At 48.8% G+C, this 20,980-nt stretch overlaps 1 protein-coding gene across 2 annotated transcripts in view; it reads left to right on the forward strand.

Moving 5' to 3' along the window:
* Positions 1-20,980, forward strand: part of ST8SIA2 (ST8 alpha-N-acetyl-neuraminide alpha-2,8-sialyltransferase 2) — a gene marked incomplete at its 5' end in the record, with an annotated part of 29,842 nt that overhangs the window by 7,911 nt on the left and 951 nt on the right. The window contains 4 exons of one of the 2 annotated variants that reach the window (XM_084268319.1): positions 6,571-6,633; positions 8,542-8,670; positions 9,210-9,467; positions 11,729-12,022. In XM_084268319.1, the coding sequence (XP_084124445.1) occupies positions 6,571-6,633; positions 8,542-8,670; positions 9,210-9,467; positions 11,729-12,022 (744 nt within the window). The remainder of the gene's footprint in view (positions 1-6,570; positions 6,634-8,541; positions 8,671-9,209; positions 9,468-11,728; positions 12,023-20,980) is intronic. The other variant, XM_084268320.1, reaches the window with a different exon arrangement.

Below are 20,980 nucleotides of genomic sequence, written 5' to 3' on the forward strand. Positions count from 1 at the left end.
GATGCACTGCCCAGGAGAGGTCCTCAGCATCCATGTCAACAGCAGAAGGAAAAAACCCACAGGAGACCTTGAATATTCCAAGGGGATGTGCAGAGTGGTGGGAAGAGTAGGCAAGAGGTGGATGTGGGAGGATGAGCCCAAGGATATCTTTTCATATTGCTCCATTCCCATTTCCTAAGGTACATGGCATCCGAGATGCTGCAGGAGCCACTGGGATTTCTGTCTTTTGGGACGCGAATGCTCAGGGTGACAGAATCTGCTGTAAGACTGATGCTCTGCTGTTTGTGCTCCCTGATAGCTCTGCTCTGTTCACTAAAAAAATTATCTCAGGAAAAATGTATAGCGAAGGCATGCTTTTTAACCAGTGAGGTTTTTGTCTCAGCTCCTTTCTGGGTCTTCCTGGGCTTCTGGGGTTTTTCCCTTCTCCCTTCCAGAAGGGGAAAGCTAAATCCACAAACCCAAACCCCAATCCTAAGGTACTCACTGGATCCCGTTTGCCTGCTTCAGTGTCTTTTTCTTCATTGACTTGTTTCATTCACGCAGCCAAAGAGACTAAGCCGATGCCAGGAATAAACTTCCAATGGAAGACCTCAGATGAAGGAAGGAATAAGGTCCTGGCGGTGCGCAGGATATGTGAAGTGTGTGACAATTGAGCCCTGCAAGCACATGAGTATTTTGTCTTCAGGAGCAGCAAAAAAATTTGTGCATCATGGCATGATCGAGTCAGCCATGTGGGTGTGAGACCTGATGCTTTACAGGTGGAAGAGAGACTTCTCTGGCTCAGGGAAAGCCCATGGCTTGGGGACAGAGCATGAAAGTCGTGGACCACAGCTTTCTTGCCTGTAGCAGTAACCATCCGGCTACTTCAAGCATCCTCCTGCTTCCCACAGGTCCTTCAGAGCAGGTGACTCAAGGCAGGGACAGGGGTTTGGTTGTGTAGCTCTGGTTACCCCAACACTGTGTCCCCAAGCAGCATCCTCATGGCAGGCTGCCACGGGCAGCCCTCCTGTTGCCTCGTGTCCTTTAGTTGTCAAGAGATGCGCCGTTCCTGCTGCTTCTTCACTGGTTTTGTCACATAAGTGTTTCTGCCTAATTGGCTTATTCCCTATTAAGCAATAGGTGGCTCTGTTCTGCACATTCATGTGTCTTGATTCCTGCATCCTCAGCATACTCTTGCGATGATCCCTCACAGTGATTTGCAGCCAGGCAGAAATCTGGGGACCAAACCCCACTCTCATTTATGTGGGAGCTGATGTGGAGCCACGGTTACCACCTGACAGGTAGGGATGCTGAGCACCTCTGACCTTCCCATCTTTTTGCGGTTGCTGGGAAGTTGCCTGCGGGATGGGTGATGGGATGGAGGTGGGATTGGGGCATGGGAGAAGGTGAACAAATTAGGCTGGTTTGCATGAGATTGGCAGAGCTGCGTTTCCCATGGTGGGTAACAGCAGGTGCTCTCTGCATCATCGAGGCCGTCAGCCAGTGCTTCTACACCGGCTCTCCTTGACTTGCTGCAAGATGCTGTGCTGCCAGCCTGGCTGCACAAGCACTGCCCTGCAGGCCATATACCAGAGCTACATCAGGACCCCAGCAGGGCATGGTGATCTTCCTGAAAGCCACGATACGGGCACACTCTCCCAAATGTGGGTATGTGACTCGGTAGGAAGAATAAAACTCTGCTCAGTAAAAATAGCACCTGATATTTAGGAAGTTTTTGACACTCAGGCTGCCAAGCTGTGACAATATGAACAAGTGAGATTTTAAACACATCGAAGTGTGATTTCAAACGTCTCAGAAAGATGTATTGCAGGATCTTTCATCCGAGCAGACATGGTTTAGAAATGTCAACCGAATTAATCTCTGCAGAGGGAAGCTCGCTCACCAGGAGAGCACAGGTAGGCAGTGCTACCCAATGGCCACTGCTTCTCTTAGTCACCATCTCCTCCAAAGCCTGGGATGAAAGCCTCAAAAGCAACTGGCGAAATGTCCCAGGGAATGATCTGCAATTGTCAGATGTCCTGGCTCCTCCTGGTGTGCCATGATATGTGATACAAGAAGATGAGATGAGAACCAAGCCTGAGCATGTTGCATTTCTGGAAGGGAGAAGACAGGTGTCTGATCAAGTGCATGATGCTGTGCTTGAGTACGTGGTCTCAAGGTTCAAAAAATACATCTCTGCTCCCCTTGCTTCTCGTCTGGCTTTGCCTTTTGTTTCTCATCTGCAGGTTGGTTTATGTGTGGGGCTAACCAGCAGCGAAGCCTTTCCTCTCCGAATTTGTCTCTTACAGGTATGGCTGAGCTTTGACCTAAACCCCACAGAAACCACTTGTCCAGTGAGAAGCCCACAAAGGGACTTGCTGACAAATGTGGCCTTTTTCCATCTTTCCAGCGAGGCCCTGATGTGGAGATGGAAAGGCAGAAGCCAGTTGTTTCTCTTCCATAGATGACTCGGCAATGTGGCAGATTCCCCCCTCAAGCCCTGGGGTTTGTTTGCCATTGTGCTGGTCTCAACACAAACCTTGAAGTTCAGGGAAGAGGAAGGAGGGCACAAACATGATCTATGTTTTGCCGGAGCAAATCCTGCCTTATCTTTGAGGATTTGGGGAGCCCATGGCTTAGCTTAATGGCTGCACTGCACTTAATCAGCAAAATGAATTCACTCATTAACAGGGCAGTCAGCTCATCCAAGCCCTTCTCTAACAAGGTGGCGTGCATGTGCCAGCTAGTCCCTGGCTTCGCAAGGTCTGGCTTATGCCTGCCAATGTGTGAAGGAAGGCGGCAAGGATAATTTGGGTTGCCCAAGGTCAAGAAGAGGCAGAGAGGTTTTATTCCATTGGGAATGGACTCCACAAATGTGGCTAAATTGGTGGTTGGGTACGGCTGAAATGTCTAGCGAGTTCATGCTTCTCCTGCCTGCTTCCCGTGGGTATTGTCTGCCACAGATGCTGGCGGGGGGAAGCAGGGCTCGGAGGTGAGCATTGTAAAATATCCATGGAAAACGCACTTTTGGATTTGTAAGCCTGAGAATATGGATGTGTAAAGCCTGCTGTTAGAGATCCGCTCGCCCAAAGAGCCTGTGTGACCTACTTGTTCAGTCAAAAGCAGCTTTGATTTCACGTATTGAAATTGCTTGAAGCAAGATTGAACCATACCTAGCAACAATTAAGAGAATCATTTAAGGAGTGGGGAAACGATGAAAAGAAGCAAAAACCCTAAACATCCCATTCATACTGGGTGAATGGAGAAGTCTTAGCATCCCTGATTTGTCAGAAATTATTCATCCAAGATAATTTGGACCTGAACCATAAGACAATTTTTCTTTTTTATCCTCTGATATATAAATCAGTGTCACTTTACATCTGAGCACGGAATGTTGTGACCTATATAATATCTTAGATAGTGGAAATTCAGCTTGAAAACCTCAAAGCAAAAATGAGAAAGGCTGGCACAAGCCACTAAGATGGCATTAGCACATATAGATGCAACTTATCACTGGAAAACATCCCAACAGAAGTCAAAAGAAGAGCGTTTTGTAAATAATAGGATTAGGAAGCAGGTTGGTACTTTGTGGAGCTGGCTATACAATCAAACTGATAACAACTAGATTAATAAGGCAATTCAATCCAAACACGGTGTAGCACTAGAAAGCTGCTCAAAATCAATGCCTATCTGTGCAATTTTAATTGAGGTTGGTCTTTGCCTTTTGAAGCCAAGAGATTTGAAACTCCAGGTCAGCAAGGTATAATAAAATGGGCTGACTTTTTTTTTTCCAAGGTGTGCCTATTAATTATTGCCTGCCATTTCTCCCTGTTTTTCTCTTCCCAGGTGGGGGAAGTGAAGCAGTACAGTGAGTGATACTGGCTTGCCTGTGTTGGTAATGAAATATAGCAGACCTCAGAAAATACCATGCTTGACCCAGCGACGGGTGTTTTTGAGCAGCTGGTTTGCCTGGCTGCTCCCCACAGGTGGGCTGAGCTGGGCAGGATGGCTGGGCAGGGCAATACACCCCATGGTGTGATATTCACAGAGCACATTGTTTTCAACTGTACAAAGGGAGACGGTAGGGGAAGTTGCAGCAGAGAATACAAAGGGCCAAAAGGTTGATGGTTCTGAAGCCATGGGAGCATTTCAGGATTCACTAAACCAGCTGAGACTTTCAGCCAAGTATTGATTCCCAGCTTCAGGCAATCTCCATGGCTTGGAGAGAGAAACCAAGCCTGGTACAGGGAGCAGTGTCTTTGCCAGCATCTTGAGTGTCTACTGAGAGCATCCTGGCTGCTGCTGGCCAGCAAAGCAGTGAGCCCAGTGCCATGGAGCAAGTGCTGGGAAGGTGGCTAGCAGAGCCCTGCTCTCTCCTCCACCAATGAGCCACCCCTCCACGTTCGTGTATGACACCAGAACACTTCGTGCTCGATTTCCATTGCCACATGTTGAAAAATTTTGCTTTTCATGGTGTGTGAGAGAGAAAGAGTAACCCCAGAAACTGCCCTTGAGGGGCTGCTCAGCAGGGCATCCAAACAGCCCATCTCCTTCCCGACCACTGTGACTTGGAAGATGTGTTCTCAACTTGCCTTCCTCATGTCCAGCACCTCCAGCCCCGATGCCTGCCTTCATTTCAGGAGGAGACGTGCCCAGACCTGTCGCTGGGGGCACACAGAGCCAGATTGGATAAATGCATGTGAATAGTAAGTTGTGATGCTTCGGATCGGTCCTACCATAGCTTCAACGTGGATGAGGTGGGAGCTGAAAGGTTACAAGGTCTGTGATTTAATTTTTTTCCCCCTTTCACAGAGATTGTGAACCAGCACTTTTTCAGGGAGCAGCATTTCTTTTTCTAAGCCCTTAATCCAGTCCCTATCTGTCTTACAGCAAGTGTGAAGGAGTGTGAATCCCATTTGGAAGGCTCCTTCAGAGGAGATGTCTCTGAAAGGATGCGTGGTTTGCACACTAATCTGGTCTGCTCCCACACCCTGCGGTGAACCCCATTAAAGCGGAGGCTTGTTAAATGCCAGTAGGCTCTAGGAATAAGCTAGTCCTGCTGTTCCCTTGATGCACAGAAAAATGAAACAGCTCGCTGATTCTTAGGTTTGTCAAAGAGAAGAGGAGAGTGTCGGAGCAGGAATCGCTTTGACTTTGGCCATAGATGGTCTCTGGCAGGAGGGAGGAAAGGGACAACCATGGTGGCATTTCCAGGGAGTTGATGTTATGCAGCGCTGAGCCCCGAGCTCAGCCTAACAAAGGGATTTACATCGCATCCTGCAAGTCTGGAAATCTCTTTTAATGGCACCAAATGTTCACACATTCTATTTCTATTTCATTTGTGTCTAATGCATTTGGGACTTTTTTTTTCATGACTGGTAGAAATACGTGCTCCTGAGGTATGCTTTCATTAAGGTATATATTCCCAGGTAACAATATTTCTGCTGGAAGAGAGCTCGGTTCTTTTTATGAGCGTGCTCATTTGGGTATCTGTGCAATGGAAATGATGAAACAGAGGCATGAGCACATGGCAGTTCAAACGTGGCTGACTAGGAACCCAGCTCCCACTGAGCATCACAAAGTGGGTGACTGGTTCTTTGTGACCCTTTTGATAACAGCAAGCTAAAGGAAGCTCTGCAGCCAACTAGGTGCAGACCAGTACTTGTTTATATTCAAATGAGGCTTCATATGTCGTACGAGTGGCGTTGGTTTCTGAAGGGGTTTGGTCCCACCTATTCTTCTTCATAGCATCATACACGTGCTGGAAAGTTTGGCTGTCTGTTCCCACAGGTATTGCTTAGGCAGTTCTGGCACACATCCTTGTGCAGTGGTGTCAGGCCCTGGGAGTGACAAGGGTGTCACTTGAGGTCTTGGCTCTGGCATGCGAATGACTGTGGTGAGAGTTGGCTTCATAGCTGCAGCCAGGTCACACCAAAGGTGGGGATGAGGGGCTTCAGGGTGCTCATGGGATGGGAGAGGCCTGGGACGGGGCACTGGGGGCTGGGGGAAGGCACACAACGAGGGTATGCTTTCCAAAAGTCACACAGGAGGCTGGTGGCTCAGTCTGGATAAAATGGAGACGTCAGGTGGTCTCAACTGAAAGTTCAAGGTAAAGACAATGATGGGAATCCTGTCCAGATCATTCAGCTCAGTCCCCACCTGAAAAGGACAGGGCAAGTCCCTTGGCAACCTGGAGATGAAGGAGACCTTCCCCCTGCACTGCTAACACCTGACTCATAAAAACAAGTAGAGATGTATTTAATGCAACCTGTAGGCTGCATGCTGCTTTGATGACAGAGACCAGATGTCTGTGATGGCTGGTTAGATCGCACAGGTATTATTAATTTGGTTGGTTATGAGCTTTTTTTTTTTTTTCCAGAATGATTTTGCAGTCGCAGTAGGGCAGCAGTGACGATGGATGTGGAAAGCCCTTCGCAGGCATCAGGGCATCTCCCTTCTGGATGGGATGGGATGGAGTGGTGTAGCCATGTCTCCATTTAGAGCCCTTCAGAGCAGGACCTCTTAACTGTTGAACAATGCTTGGCAAAGAGGAGCTGGGTTTATAAATAATGTATTTCCTTTGTCTTGCAGGAGTTCTGGAGGCAGAGGTACAATCAGATCAGCTGTGAACAGCTTACATAGCAAATCTAATAGGTTTGTAAATTAGATTTTGTGTTCATTTGTTTTTGCTGTAAGGCAGCTATTAATCTGCTTCTCCTCTTCGCTGGATAGTGCTGTTCTTATTTAGCAAATGTATCTGTTTCTTTTCACTTCTGCTTTGCATTTTCTTAATCGTTTCTCCCCCTCCATCCCCCAGCTCAGTGCAATAATCATTTGCAAATAACCAAGGATCTGCAAGTTGTGGTGATTGAGAGAATGAGAGAGAGAGAGAGAGAGAGTTACTTATTGTGAAAATAAGTCAGTGATAGAGTTGCCATTCCCATAGTTTTACTACGTGCTGTTAGAAGGGAGATCACTGTCTTTGGGATCAGGGCTCTGTTTGGGTTTATCATAACGCACTCCAGTAACGTGGCTCCGTTGCGGAGTCATTTCGTGGCACCACAGCTTCATTCAGTGTCTCTCTCTGTGTAGCTTTTGCCATGGTTTCGTGTCAGCCCAGCATTACCAAGCAGCACAGTCACAAAGCTGAGTGACACCACACAGGAAAGAACGACATCACCCTGTGATGATGTCACCGCCCACAATCAATACACAGAAAATGGACAAACCCCCAAAAATCATAGTTATACACAAGATTCCTTTACCCTGTTTCCTTTATTATTTTTGGCACCTTGTAAATAAGCTTTGCAAGACACAAGGTGATGTGGTAAAAATGTGAGATGCAAATAAATCCCACATCTATAAACACGTTTCCTTTCCTTTCTGGTGTAAGCCACCATGTGTCCTCAGGAGCTCCTTCCCTGTGCTTGGAGATGAGCTCCTGGGAGCTGAATGTTGTCCATGAGCCTGGGCTGCCAGCTCTGCCCCATCTCTCACTCTTTTCCCTCCTTGAGGTTTACGTGCTTTTTATAAATGTATTTATTTACAAACCATTTCCCAGCTGGAAAAAGCCCTTTGCACTGGAGAGGGAGATTCCCTTTAGCTGATAGTGAGTGCTTTGGCTGTGTATTTTTCAGAGTGCTCTGAAGTGTGAAGGTTTTTTCAGGGCTGCAGATACACGCGCAGCTTCTTGATGAGATGCTTGGGTATTCTCTTTGGAGGGTGGCTGGCTGGAATCAAATATTCAGAGGCTCCCTTAATTCATGCCATTTGATGTAAATGGCACTGAAGTGCTGGGGCTGATTTGCTTCTTAGAGCAGGGATTAAAAGCTGGAGTCTCCCAGTGATCATCTCCAAACTGCAGCATCGGGCTGTTGCCCGTCTCTCTGCTCCTTCCCAAGTCTGGAGCAAGTGATGTGGATGCTGAAATCCTCATGTCTTCTAAAGGAGAGGAAAAGTTACTATCAAGTCAGCTTCTCCATGGCCTGTATGGGATGCCTGTAGCCCAGTCTCCGAAGCAACACCCCTGCAGCTCAGTTAAATTAATTTCTCCTTTGGGTGAAGCGAAGCTTGCACTCCTCTGATGAGGTTTTTAACCTGCTGCAGGAGCTGCACTGGCTCTGCTTCGGATGCTCTTGTGGAACCACGAGGCAGCAGGTCGGCAACCTCAGCTGCCAGCATAGAAAATGCCTCAGTGATTTTTGGGGGGGCTGCTCTGGGGTGTCTTGTCTGTGAGTGTGCATCTGCCAGCCTGTCTCTGGAGCTTGTGCTGTTGTGTGTGTGCATTTCAAAGCTAGGTGTGTATGGTTGTGTTTGCTGGGAGCTGTGCCTGGCTGTGACTCTGTGTTCCGTAAGCGAGCAGGTATTTAAGGATTTGTCTGTCGGCTCGAGTGTGGCAGAATACAAACAGGCTTTCAGTTCTTGTTTAGCTAATAACTACAATTTTGCTTTTCTGATGAAGTTTGAATTCCAGCAGCCAGAGCCTTAGACAGTGATTAGAAGTGCCATTGGGATGCTAACGGATCCCGTCTCTCTCCCTCTCCCTCTCTTTCTTTTCTCTAGAGCTGAAGTAGTAATAAATGACTCTTCGTCTCCAGCTGTTGTTGACAGAAGTAATGAAAGCATTAAGCACAACATTAAACCAGCCTCATCCAAATGGAGACACAACCAGACACTCTCTTTGAAGATCAGGTACTGGTAATTACCTATAGGACAAGAGACAGATTTGGTCCTCTCCAGTGCAAGCTGGCAAATTGCCTCTGTATATCATCTAAAGAAGTAGAGGAAGAAATAAAAGGCTTATCTCCTGCTGAGCTAGGCTTCATATCTGTAAGCGATCACTTGGAAATGAATTCCTGGCTGAACCAGCTGGCCTTGCAAGGCAAAACAAGAGCACTTGAGCCTCTGTTTTCCAGGGTCAGGGGAATTGGTGTGCACTGGTGGTGGGTCACAGAGGGGAGAAGGAAACCCTCACCTTGAGGTGAATGCAAGGACCTCCCATTAACAGTGCTCTGACTGTCCTTGTCAGCCCTGGGAAGGGATGGATGGAGAAGGAGCAGGAGTTAAGATGGAGATACCCATTTGTAAGCTGTTCCTGAAGCACATTGGTCAGATGGCCTGGCCACTGAGTGAGGGCCAGGAAGCAAGAGTTCATCTTGAGAGACAAATAGGAGACCTAAGTTACCTCTGTATGTCACCTGACAGGGTTTTTTTTTCTTTCCTGTCCTCAGGAAACAGATCTTGAAGTTCCTGGATGCAGAGAAGGACATTTCGGTGCTGAAGGGGACACTGAAGCCAGGGGACATCATCCACTACGTCTTTGACAGGGACAGCACCATGAACGTCTCTCAGAACCTCTACGAGCTGCTTCCCCGCACCTCGCCCCTCAAGGGCAAGCAGTTTCCCACCTGTGCCATCGTGGGCAACTCGGGGGTCCTGCTCAGCAGCGGCTGCGGCCCCGAGATTGACGCACATAGCTTCGTGATAAGGTAGGGGTCTGCACCGCATGATGGGGCTGGGGGTGGTGTCTAGGGGGGTTGGAGCGGTGGTAAGGGCTGGAGTCCCAATGCACATAGTGCTGCGCAGCCTTGCAGCCCTTTGTGCATGTGTACAATTCCCCGATGCAAACGCCCTGTTGCAAGCTCTTCTGCTCACCACCAGGCACTCCCCCAGTGTCCTTCCCAATGCACCCAGTGCCTTCTTGTGAAGCACTGCTGACCCCCAGCCCCCAGCACTCCCTCCTTTTTTCCCATGTGTTTGCCCTCTTGCAAACAGACCCTGTCCTAGACTCTCCCATGGGAACAATCTCAATTCGTCCCCAAATCACTTCTTCCCTCAAGCACTGGTGCAGCTTGTGGTGCCCTGGCACCACACTTGTGTATCTTTCCTGATGTTCATAGAACAGTCACAGACTGGTTTGGGTGGGAAGGGACCTCAAAGCCCATCTAGTTCCAACCCTCTGCCATAGGCAGGGACACCCTCCACTAGCCCAGGTTGCCCACTCACCTGTGACCACTCCATCCCCAGCACTAATGTCCCCGCAAATACAGTGTCCCATGGACCTGCAATGGCAGATCCTGACCCTCACTGGGACACACCAAATTTGCTACAGAAGATGTTTGAAGTGGAGAGGAGGAGCATCCTTGCCCTCCCATCCCTGACTCCTGTGTACATCCGTTAACTGAGGGGCTGCAGGAGTCCGCTGATGATTTATGTATGTGCAGACATTTGCTTTCTGGTGAGTCTATTATGAAGACAGCCCAATCCATCAGCGGCTCACAGAGGCGGCCCACGGCGTGACGTGGGAACGAGGATAACGTCACCTCTGCCCCCGACTCAAGCCCAGCTGCTAGCAGCTCTGTCCTGTCTGTGGGTGATGGGACGTTATTGTTTCCATCCTTAAATGTAACCAGAGTGAGCCAAGGGAAAAATTGCCTACTGTGCTTCTGGCAGAGTTCAGGGAAGGGCTTTCGTGTCAGGTTGCAAAGTTGCAGGAGAAAAGCTTTTTTCTATGTCAGGATGGGGATTTTATGCAACTTCTACCCCGCTGTGTATGCTAGGGCAGGTCTGGCATGGACATGCTCTTCCCACCGTAGGTGCCACTGCTTGAACCTGCATCTTTCCAAGAAAGGTTTGCTCCATCCAGGCAGCCTTCTCAGCAGGGGCAGCAGTGACTAGTGTCCAAGATACAGCTTCACTCTTGTGTATTTTAAGCAAGTGGATCAGGAGGGTTTCATGTGCCAGCAGCTGAATTTTCTTTACACTGTTCCCTTAGTCTCCCCATCTGTAAAGCAGGGAAAACAGTAGCAATGGCTGATTATCAAGGCAGATGGTTAGGATGCAATTCCTGCTCGTTAAATACTGTAACTTCACTGTAAAACACTGCAGGAGCGCTCACAGTGTGCAAACACACGGGTACCCCTCTGGGTTTCACCACGCTATGGGGAGCATCTCTCTGCATTGCTCCATCAGTTGGTCCTCAGTGCCATGGGATGGCCACAACTTGATGGCTTTGGATCTCCCCTCGAGGTGGTGTGGGAAACCACTGTATAACAAGAGTGATTGCTTGGCAGCCTTTGTTCCTGGCATGCCACAGAGTTCCCAGGGGACTGTGTGTGCCTGTGTCCCCGTGCACAGCCTCAGAGGAGGCACCAATTCATACTACAGAAAGAGATGTTTTTTGAAGGTCGCAGCCTCCAGACGGCCAAACCCAGTGGAGACCATGTCCTGGCATCCACCTCCCACTGGTGTCATTATCACAGCCAGTGCCACAAGGACTCACCAGGAGGGGAAAAGGGACTTGGGATAATATTACCCCAGGAAGGCTAGAATTAGGAGGTGTCCGCTTTTGGTGTGTGGGAAAGGCCTTTTCATTTCCAATGTGCTGTGGCAGCAAAGACAGGAGGTTTCTTGCTACGTGTTATTTTTGAACTGCACCAGAAGAGACACCAATCCATACAAAGCCACCCACCAGACACCAAAGTTAAGTCTGCCATTAGCATTGCCCCAAGGGAATATGAATACACATACCAGCATGCTGAGGAAGGATGACCTGGTACTAAGTTGGATCATCATTATCAGGTCAGACCCCCTCTCATTTATTGCAGAGACTCCTTCTCCCCACCTCCTCTTCCCAAAAGCAAGGGTGCATGGGCACAACTGCTACTGGTCCTGGCTTTTGGCATCAAAACACATCTCGTGTCCTCTCTCACATCCATTGTAAGGAGCTGTTTGGTGTTTCTTGTTGCAGGTGCAACCTGGCCCCTGTCCAGGAGTACTCACAGGACGTGGGCATGAAGACAGACCTGGTGACTATGAACCCCTCGGTCATCCAGCGAGCCTTTGAGGACCTGGTGAATGAGACTTGGAGGGAGAAGCTGCTGCAGCGCCTCCACAGCCTCAACGGCAGCATCCTCTGGATCCCGGCGTTCATGGCCAAGGGAGGCAAGGAGCGAGTGGAGTGGGTGAACGAGCTCATCCTGAAGCATCACATCAACGTCAGGACTGCCTACCCCTCACTGCGCCTGCTGCATGCTGTCCGAGGGTGAGAGCGTTTCTGGTGTGCTCAGGATTTTGTGAGCCTCCTGAGCTGGAGAGCAATCAGTGGGTTTGTACTGGAGGCAAACAGCACAAGCTCTTTCTTCCTGTAGGTCGTGAGGAGGACTCCATGGGCAGTGGCTGGTCCCTATATGAGAACTGGAGACCACCTTGCACACAGGGTCTCCCCACTCTGCTCCATTGAGCGTGATGTCTTTTGTCCATGCAGTACCATGAGACTAAATCTTCCAGCACTTTGCTGGCTGTGAGCTTCGATGTCACCATAGTAAGGCCCCAACCTACACTCAGGGCCCTCCTTGGAGGGAACGTGTGTGCTTTGTGCTTTGTGGAGCTAGTGACAAGGGTTGTCACTTTGTGCTTAAGTGACACGTGCAAGTCTCGCACAGCTCCTCAGGCCAGGGTGCTCATGGCAGCTGTGATGGGCTCAGCAGAGGACTGAGGGCTGGTCACGAGTAGCCTGCATGCTCCTGTGATGGTGCTCATTGCACTGCTCGTCTTACATGACCAGCCCAGGAAAGGGACTGACGTGGTCCTGCTGGCCAGATAAATAGGGCCAAGGGAGGCTGAGTAGACTTGCTGGGAGGGGTCTTTCTGCTCTCTCTCGCACACCAAGTGTGGGACATGGGCGTGAGGGGAGGGCTATCACAGAAAGATATCTCCATGGGGGAGACTTCCATGTAAATGGCTTGGTAATGGAGTAGACTCTTGCTTTCTTCCTTTATTTCTTGGGTGAGAGTCACAAATCATTAGGCATTCAGGGACTCCAGGCAGGTGGTGGCTTGTACTGGAGACGGCTTAGTGGCAGTAATGTCCTCTCTGATCTAGACCCTGTTGCTCTCCAAGGATGGAAAGTCACTTGTGCAGCTGGTGCTAAACCTCAGCATTAATATTTCATAATCACTTTTGACCACTTCTTCCCTGACCCACCTCTGAGCCTGAGCTCCTCTGGTTGATTGGTCCATGCTGGGTTATGTGTCAGTGCCAGGTGTGGGCATGGGACAGATTTTGGGGTGGTTTCCTGCAGAAGCAAGCCTAAGGGGTTGCTCCAAGGAGAGTGGTGTGAAGGGGAGCTCCAGAGGCAGCCCAGACAGGAGCAGAGGCTCTGGTGCCACGGTGTATCCCAGGGAGCAACAACAGGCAAAAGGAACCATGTCTGCCCCAGGCGCCTGTGATTGAGGCTTCCCTGGATCAGAGAGGCATCTAGCAGAAAACACTGTCTTTGGGGTAGAGAAAGTGAAGGAAACGATACACAACTCACAGAAAGGGAGGGGGGGAAGGAAAATAAACCAACCCCACAACCTAAATTCCAAGCTATTTCTAGCTGTAATTGACTTACTTTCATCTGTCAAAATAGAATTAAGCTCCTGTAATAAGCCCTTTAAATCAACAGGCTGCTAATCCTGTGCTGGCAACCATTCCTGGTGCCAGAAATTTCCCGTAGGAAGCTTTGTGGAAGGATTGGCAAAGGACTGGGCATTGCTTTCCCACGGGAGGAGAGGAGGATGCCTCAATAAGCTGTGCTGCTGAGCTTATCTCCCAACTCGTGGCACCTTCCTGGCCTTCTTGTGGTCCAGCTAGGCTGGCTGGCACTCTGACAGTCCCTGTGCATCTCCCACAGAGCAGTGTTGGAGCCAGCACTGGTGGCTGGCACATCCTGCCTGGCTGGAGGGGATGCAGGGATTTCGGGACAAGCCATGGGGCTCAGCGCTGTCACACAGTGCACGGAGAGATGCACGGTGCCCTTCTCCCTCGTGGCTTAGTGACTTCCTTTTGCAAGTGTTAGTGTTCCCATGGTTTTTAATGGGGCCCTGTGCAAGGAACATGGTCTTTTGGCTTCTGAAAAGCTGCTGGGGCTCAGAGGGATTTGACCAGTCAGACCAGCAAGTGAATGAAGTAGCCAGTATTGGTGGGCGCCTGGGATGGATACGGTGGTTGGACACTGGCTGATGCTAATGCTCTAAGTACTGGGTCTGAGCTCCAGCCAAGACCTTGCTCCTGTCCTTTGGGCTGGTCACTGTGCTGCAGGGCAGTGAGGAAAGGTGGGTCATGGCTGCATTGAGGCAGCACTAATTCAATTATAACCACGGAAGCCAGTGCTCATCCTCATCAGGGGTTGCCCTCTAAGCCAAGGAAGCTGCTGCTTGACCTGCCCTCCTGCTTTCACACTTATCAGCAGGAAAACAAGGATGCCTGCTAATTAACGATTAATATAATTAAAACTGCAGGCCCCTCAGCTAGCTAGAACCGATGGGAGCACTTTAACACCTACTCAGGATGTTGTAGCCTGACAAGGAGCTGTGCAGAGGGACCATCCGGGGCTGGGGGGGCAAGAGGCTGAGCTGTTCTGGGGTAAGGCTGGAGTCCACGTTAACCCTTTCCTTGATGCAGCCTTCTCAGGCTTGGACTTGGATAGATATAAGAGTGATTCAGGCAGTTCTGAGTGTGCTGGTCACGGCTGGGAAGGGGAGTGTGCTGATGGTCTGGGTGGTATATAGGCAGCCTCTCAGGTACCTATAGGGTTGTCTTGACCATCTGCTTGGGGAAATTGATATGATGTAGTGTGGGATGAAGGAATCTTTCCTCAGGTTAAACTGACCAGAATCACAAGGATTTTACTTACTCATCTTCTGTGAGTGTTTTAATTCTTAAAACCATCATGTATTTTTGCTTATGAGCTCCTTGCTGTTAAAGGGATATGACTTCCTCTGTCTCTCCATCTCTTTCTGAGGAACATGCTTGTTTGTTGCCTTACACTTTCCTTTGGCAGATCTGAGATTTGTGAAACAAATATGTTTTGGGGCATTTGGCATGCAGCAGAGAATCAGTAATCCCCACAGAACATCCCTCTGTGCTATGGTGGGCTACAGTTGCAGAGATGTCCAGTCTTCTCCTTTGTGGAACAAAGCTACCTTTTATAATCTATCCCAAGCTGATTTGGAGATCACAAAGAGATGAAAGAAGTTTTTCAGCCATGACACACTTCCCCCCGCCCCCCCCCAAGGAATAGCACTTTCTACAAAGACTCTTATCTCAGCCAACTTCAATTTGGCTACAAAAGCTTTGCCTTTTCTCTTCTTCCATCACTTCCAGAAAAATACATCTGTGAGTTCTTGACTCCTCCTTGAACCACGGTACATATTGTCCTGCTCCGCTTTCCCCCGAACCAGAATGTGTTTCAGTGGCAATTGAGAATTTTTTTCCTATAATTTTCAGTGCATTTGGGGCATTTGTAGAGTGTGCGTCGCTGAGATAAGTAGAAAGCATTTGGTTTTGTTGTCCTTAACAGCATCATTTGAGACATCACCTTCCTAGCTGCCAGGGTGCCTTAACTGTTTGCTGATAGCTTTTTGTGGTGATGACTCTGGATAATCTCTGCAGTAGGATGGAGGCTCTTCTTACACGGCTAAACACCCCATCTCCACGCCAGGAGGGGGGAAAGAGCCATCAGCGTTCCGACGGAGGAGCGCAGAAGGAAGCCGAGTCACTACGTAAGGCTGAGGAGGAAAGCTGTGCCGTGGCAGGGAGCCAGCTCGCGGGGACGGTGCCATGCGTTTCGGGGATGCATGTCTCACTTTGGAGCCATTCTTATAAAATGTCTCCTGAGCAATTCATCTGGCGAGAGCAGCGCTCATCTCCTGGCTGGGAAGCAAGCAAGCCCCTTATAAGTCATCTGTTAGTGTCTCCAAAAAGCCTTGTAATCCCTATTGCCAACCGGCTTTTGTCAGAGAAATAACATGAAATGCAGGAAGCAGGGGGAAATAATTGTGTCTGGAAGTCTGACTATCACTGCTAGCAGAGAATTCATGGACACGTTTCAGTTTGCCTTCTATAATCTAGTCTAGCATTTCTCACTGTGTCCATCACGAGGGTCTCTTGGCAGTAACCAATGCTAATCCCATAAGATTTTGTTGAAGAGCTTCTTGAAAGGGGAAAAAAAAAAGAAAAATCAATAATTTTTCCCGCTCCTTGGCTAGGGCTGGGTCTCCCATTAGGTTTAATACCCAGGTAGCTGTGACAGTTTGCGTGCGCCCTTCACAACAGCGGTGGCCTTGCTCAGGGTCCATAGCTTGGGTAGTGCAGTTTTGTCACGTGCCCTCAGAAGTATAGCCTGGTGGGGCATAAGGTGGATTCATCTTTGCCTCAGAGATCTCCCTGAGTCTTCACATCCAAACAACATCTAAGCCTTTGCTGATTTTTCAGGGCGGTGCTGCTCAACCCCTGCCTTTCCCATCTATCAGTCATGGTGGAAACCCTCTCCTGGTTGTTCCTCACCTTGCATCCTGATTATTCCACATCCTTTCCAACAGTCCTTCCTTGCTTCTAGCCGTGTGGGACACACACATGCAAGGCATTATCCTAACCTGTTGGTACGATCACATCACCCTGCTATTTAGCATCCCTCCATGGACTCCCCTTTTCTCTAACACACCAACCCTGCTGCTGCATTCCCTTTTCACAGGCCTCCCAGTTCAGCTTTCCACTTTCTGTCTTGAGATCAGTTCTGTTGTTGATTAACCAGTGTCACCTAGTCCTGGGTTTTCTAAACAAGCTTCTTTCCATATGGTCCTTCAGCTCACAGGGGCTTCTCTGAATTATCTGCCCCAGGGACTCATGCCTTAAAGCCCTTGCTGGTCCCACAGATGCTCTAAGGAGTGGTTCTGTGCTCGCATGAGGAATGAAGATGACCGAAGTCTGTAGGAGGGCCATGTAGCCATTCAGAAGTGTGTGGTTGGGGTAGGTTATGGAGGGGACTGTGAATGCCCAGAAAAACTACAGTTGGATGAGCTCTGGGGATATCCCACAAATAAATCTTTGTGTGAGCAATTATTCTCGCCCCTCTGCACTTGAGCAAATGAGGCGCTTTGTATCCAAGCTGTCGTGTGTCTGTGCTGGGACCCCAAGACAGTTAATTTGTTCCAGTTAATCAGGAAGAAGATTTAGGCTTTTCTTTGTCAGAAGGAGAGGGGCAGAGGAAGGAAAGGGGAAGGAAACAGGGTAATCCTCTTGCCAGTTACTTTCCTCCTCTTCTGTCTGTCTGGAAATGGTTTAACCTGTGGGTATTGAGTACCATATGTGTTTGAAAAGGCAGTGCAGAGCCCAAGACCTGGATGAGAAAGTAGGTAGTTATTTATCTGTGACTCTGCATTGATTTGCTTGTGCCAAGTCACTAAAACTAGACCCAACTACAGGATGCAGAGGCTTGATTTGGTATTTGGACTTGCCCAGCATGGAGATAACCCCAATCTGACTTCAAATCCATCTTCTGAAGTCTGCATTAGCACGAATCTTAATGGGGATCTGCCCCTTCCTACCTGCTCAGCAGAGACTTCATCACTGAACTCAGCTCTTGGCTGTTTTGGTGGACATGATGGGGGTACTGCATACATGGACAGAAAAGGGCTGGGGGAAGCTGGATGGAGTGTAGCGCTTGCTCCCTGGGCTCTAGCACTTCATTTCCATCTGCCCAGCAGTCAGGATATGCCTGGTCCTCTCCTTGCCTGCAGCAACGTGAGCGTGGAGCACCTCAGGGTATCTGTAGCTGTTTTTTTATGAGAATTAATGGGAGCACGATGTGTGTGGCAGACTGATAATACACTTCTGACAGTCAAGGACTAGCACCTCCACAACAGCTTGTGTTTGTTTCACACTTCCATGAATAAGCTGTTTTAAAAGGGTCTGAAATTGCATTATTTCAGCTATTCTGATTTATATCACTAAATAATGCAGCTGATACCGGTGAAACTTGATTTCTTCATTGACCTGTTTGGGGTTTTTTTTATTAATTTCATTGGGACGATGGATTTTCTGTTCATTTTATCTTGTGGGTTAACCCTTACTTGGGGGGTACAAAAACTTTAGGGGCTGTTTACAGGTAAGCACCCTGCCCTCAGGAGCAGTTCTGGAATGCTGTCTGCGGAGAGGAGTCTTGCACTCAGTGTTTCAGCCCAAATCAAGACCAGGCTCTGCTCCCTGAACTCAGTGATGCTGAGGGAGGATGAGTGCTGTCAGCGCTCTGGGCTGAGCACCCCAGATATGCGATGCAGGGGCTGCCACCTTCCCTTGCTCAGGTGGGAGCTGCAGCTTCCTAGGAGAATTTTAAGAGTGTTTTGTCTTTTGAAAGATTCCCACTGGGCTTTGAGGTCTGAATACAGCAATCGCTTCCCCTGCGGCTGCACCAGAGGCAGACACCGATGGTCAGGCAGCCGGTAGCAGTGCTGCGCGGTTCTGCTTCGGAGACCTCTTAAGTTTCTTGGAAACCTTTTGGGAAATCAGTGTCTCTAAGGAGCAACCAGAACCACCTCCCAGCTAGCACGAGACTCTCTGAGCTACTCTTCTTGAAGCCTCTGTCCTTGGTCACCACCAAGTATTAGTTCCAGTAGGTGCCAGGGCTTGTGTCTAGGCTGCATCCTTAGAAAAGATGGCCTTGAAGACCTGATGGCATTTTCCATCTGTCACTATCATGATCTTAAACAAGAGCTGTCTTGGACAATTTTTGCTTGAAAGCATCACAGTTCCTGTTCGTAGCTGCATCCTGCTCAGGCACCCGCCTATCTCTGTAAGCTGCTTCCACCCCTGAGGGTTTATTTACAGAAACCACACAGCACCAGCTTTTGAAGGAGGTCCACACTGTGCGAATGGCTCTGAGAGAGGAAGTATTGGGTTTCAGGACTGCTCTTTGCTCTTGTCTCTTAATTGCTGTCTCTTTCCATAAAATGTTGCAGTTAATAGTTATGGTGATTGGTGTAGCCAATTTGAAAAATAATTACTGTCTGCTTCAAGATTATCTTTCCTCCTAATTAAAATCCCGGACCTCACATATTAAAGGTGCGCTGTTGACACAGCATCCCATGTGCGCCCAGACAACCTCATTTGGATTTACAGAATTAATTAGGTTTTATTTCCATCCCCAGCTGTTCTCTTCTGCACCAGGAATGTGGCCACTGTCTCAGTTGACCAGCGGTGGGAGAAATAAAAGGGAGATCTTCCTGCATATCCCCCACACTCCCATTACAAAACAGTCATTGAAAAGTATTTCCTAGACCTCACTGGAAGATTCCCACCTTCACTATCCAGGAAACAGATTGCAAGTGCTGTGGTATGGTCTATGTTACAGTTTGGACATTATATATTATGTATGTCATCTGTGTGGGTGTGCTGGGACAGCCTGGAGTCCATCACCCTCTCCCAAAGCTGGATCCAGCAGCGAGAGATTATGATGCCATAGGAGCAACATTTGTCAACCCTCTTGTTTTCCCAATGTGGTGCCCACATTAGAAGGAAAGACAGATAAAAGAGCCAAGTTTTTAATTTTTATTCTAAGAAAGTGGATTGTCTTTGTTCCCTGCCCTGATATTTTTGAGTGAGTGCTCCCTAGCTCCCTGTGCTGAGGTGGACACGCCGGGTTGGTTTTGGTAGGGCTGCTTTTGGGTACTGATCACACAGTTAGTCTTAGAAGGGTTGTTTGTGGGTGCAGAGGATGCTTCTGTGGGGTGTGTCTGTTTGACCTAGATTGTCTTTGTCATCATTAATATGCTTAAAACATTGCTGATGATATTAACGTCTTGTACCCTCGTGCAAGGGTGGCTTCATCATGATGTTGATGTTGTTCAACATATGTTCGTAGAGTTCTTGGCAAAATGCAATAGTTAATATTTCAGGCAGGCCAGGAGGTCAACCGTGTCTTTCTGTGCTCCAGCAAGTAGATTGATAAAAGGAGTTTTAAGGCTAAAGCAACTTCAGGACAAACCAAATTGGTGGTGTCTTCCCCCCCCTAAACCTGTGAAGTCATGATGTGACTTGACAGTTCTACCTGAGGCGGTTTCCCCGTAGCATGAAGGATACCCCAATCCATGGACTTAAGTGGTTGTGGTAACCTCACGTTTCTCCCCACACACCGGGGTCTAATGTGCTTAACAGAGAGGTAACCAAGTAAGCTGTTCTGTGGCTGACTGCAGGAGAAGATTGCCTTGGTGATGCAACGAGCTTTGCTGCATGCCCAGAAAACACTGAAGCTGTGCCTCCAAGGGACTGGTTCTCACCAGTTCTTGGCCCCAGTTCCTTGCTCCTGTTTCATTTGGGATGCCGAGGAGGTGAGTTGGGGAAGGAGAAAAAACATTGTACTTTGCTGAAGCTGCACTTGGACACCCCTGGGGCATGGAACCCCAGTAAACCCCACTGTGAGGTGGTCACTCTGCTTCCAGAATTCAATGCATCAGAATAGTAATTTTTTTTCTGTTTTTTGACTGACTATGTTTTTCCCTTGGCTGCTAAATTTTAATGGCTTCCACAAAAAGCTAATTCGCAGGATTAGGGCTCCATTCCCCCAAGGGTTCTGGCTGGCTGAGCACCAGGAGCCTGCTGAAATATGTGAATGAGGAGCGAGACACTTCCCATGGCTCCGCTTGTGACAGGGGGACCCAGCTTACCATCCCAAACCTCTGGGTGAGGGCACAGAAATGTCATGCGCTCTGCTCTGCTTCCTCATGCTGTCAGTCACTCACCTGAACCCCGGCCCTTTGAAATATCCATTTTAAATAATCTGAGGGCTTGAACGGGCTGCGGCACAGTAGGATGGGCTGCCTGCACCAGCTCTACCTGCTGTGGGGCAGCGCCGGAATCAGGGAAGGAGGGAGTGCACATCATCTACCTCCCCCAGACCTTTATCTTCCCGATTTTGCTCCTCTGATGGAGTTTTTTCAGCTGGGCAAAGCAGATGAATTGCCTGTGCGATAAACATTGGGAAACATCTTCGTACAGGATGTTGATGCTGCAATAACTTTTATCGGCAGCCCAAAATACAGCTGCTGGTACCGCTCCTGCTCATGTATCACTACAGGGTGCCTCCTTCCCCTGTTCTTTTTTGCCATCCCTCATAAAAACTAACGCACTGCTCAGCAGTGAGCACAGACGACCTCCCTATCGCACGTTATGTATTGCGGCACGC

This window comes from Gallinula chloropus (assembly GCF_964237585.1).
Source record: "Gallinula chloropus genome assembly, chromosome: 9".
NCBI lineage: Eukaryota > Metazoa > Chordata > Aves > Gruiformes > Rallidae > Gallinula > Gallinula chloropus.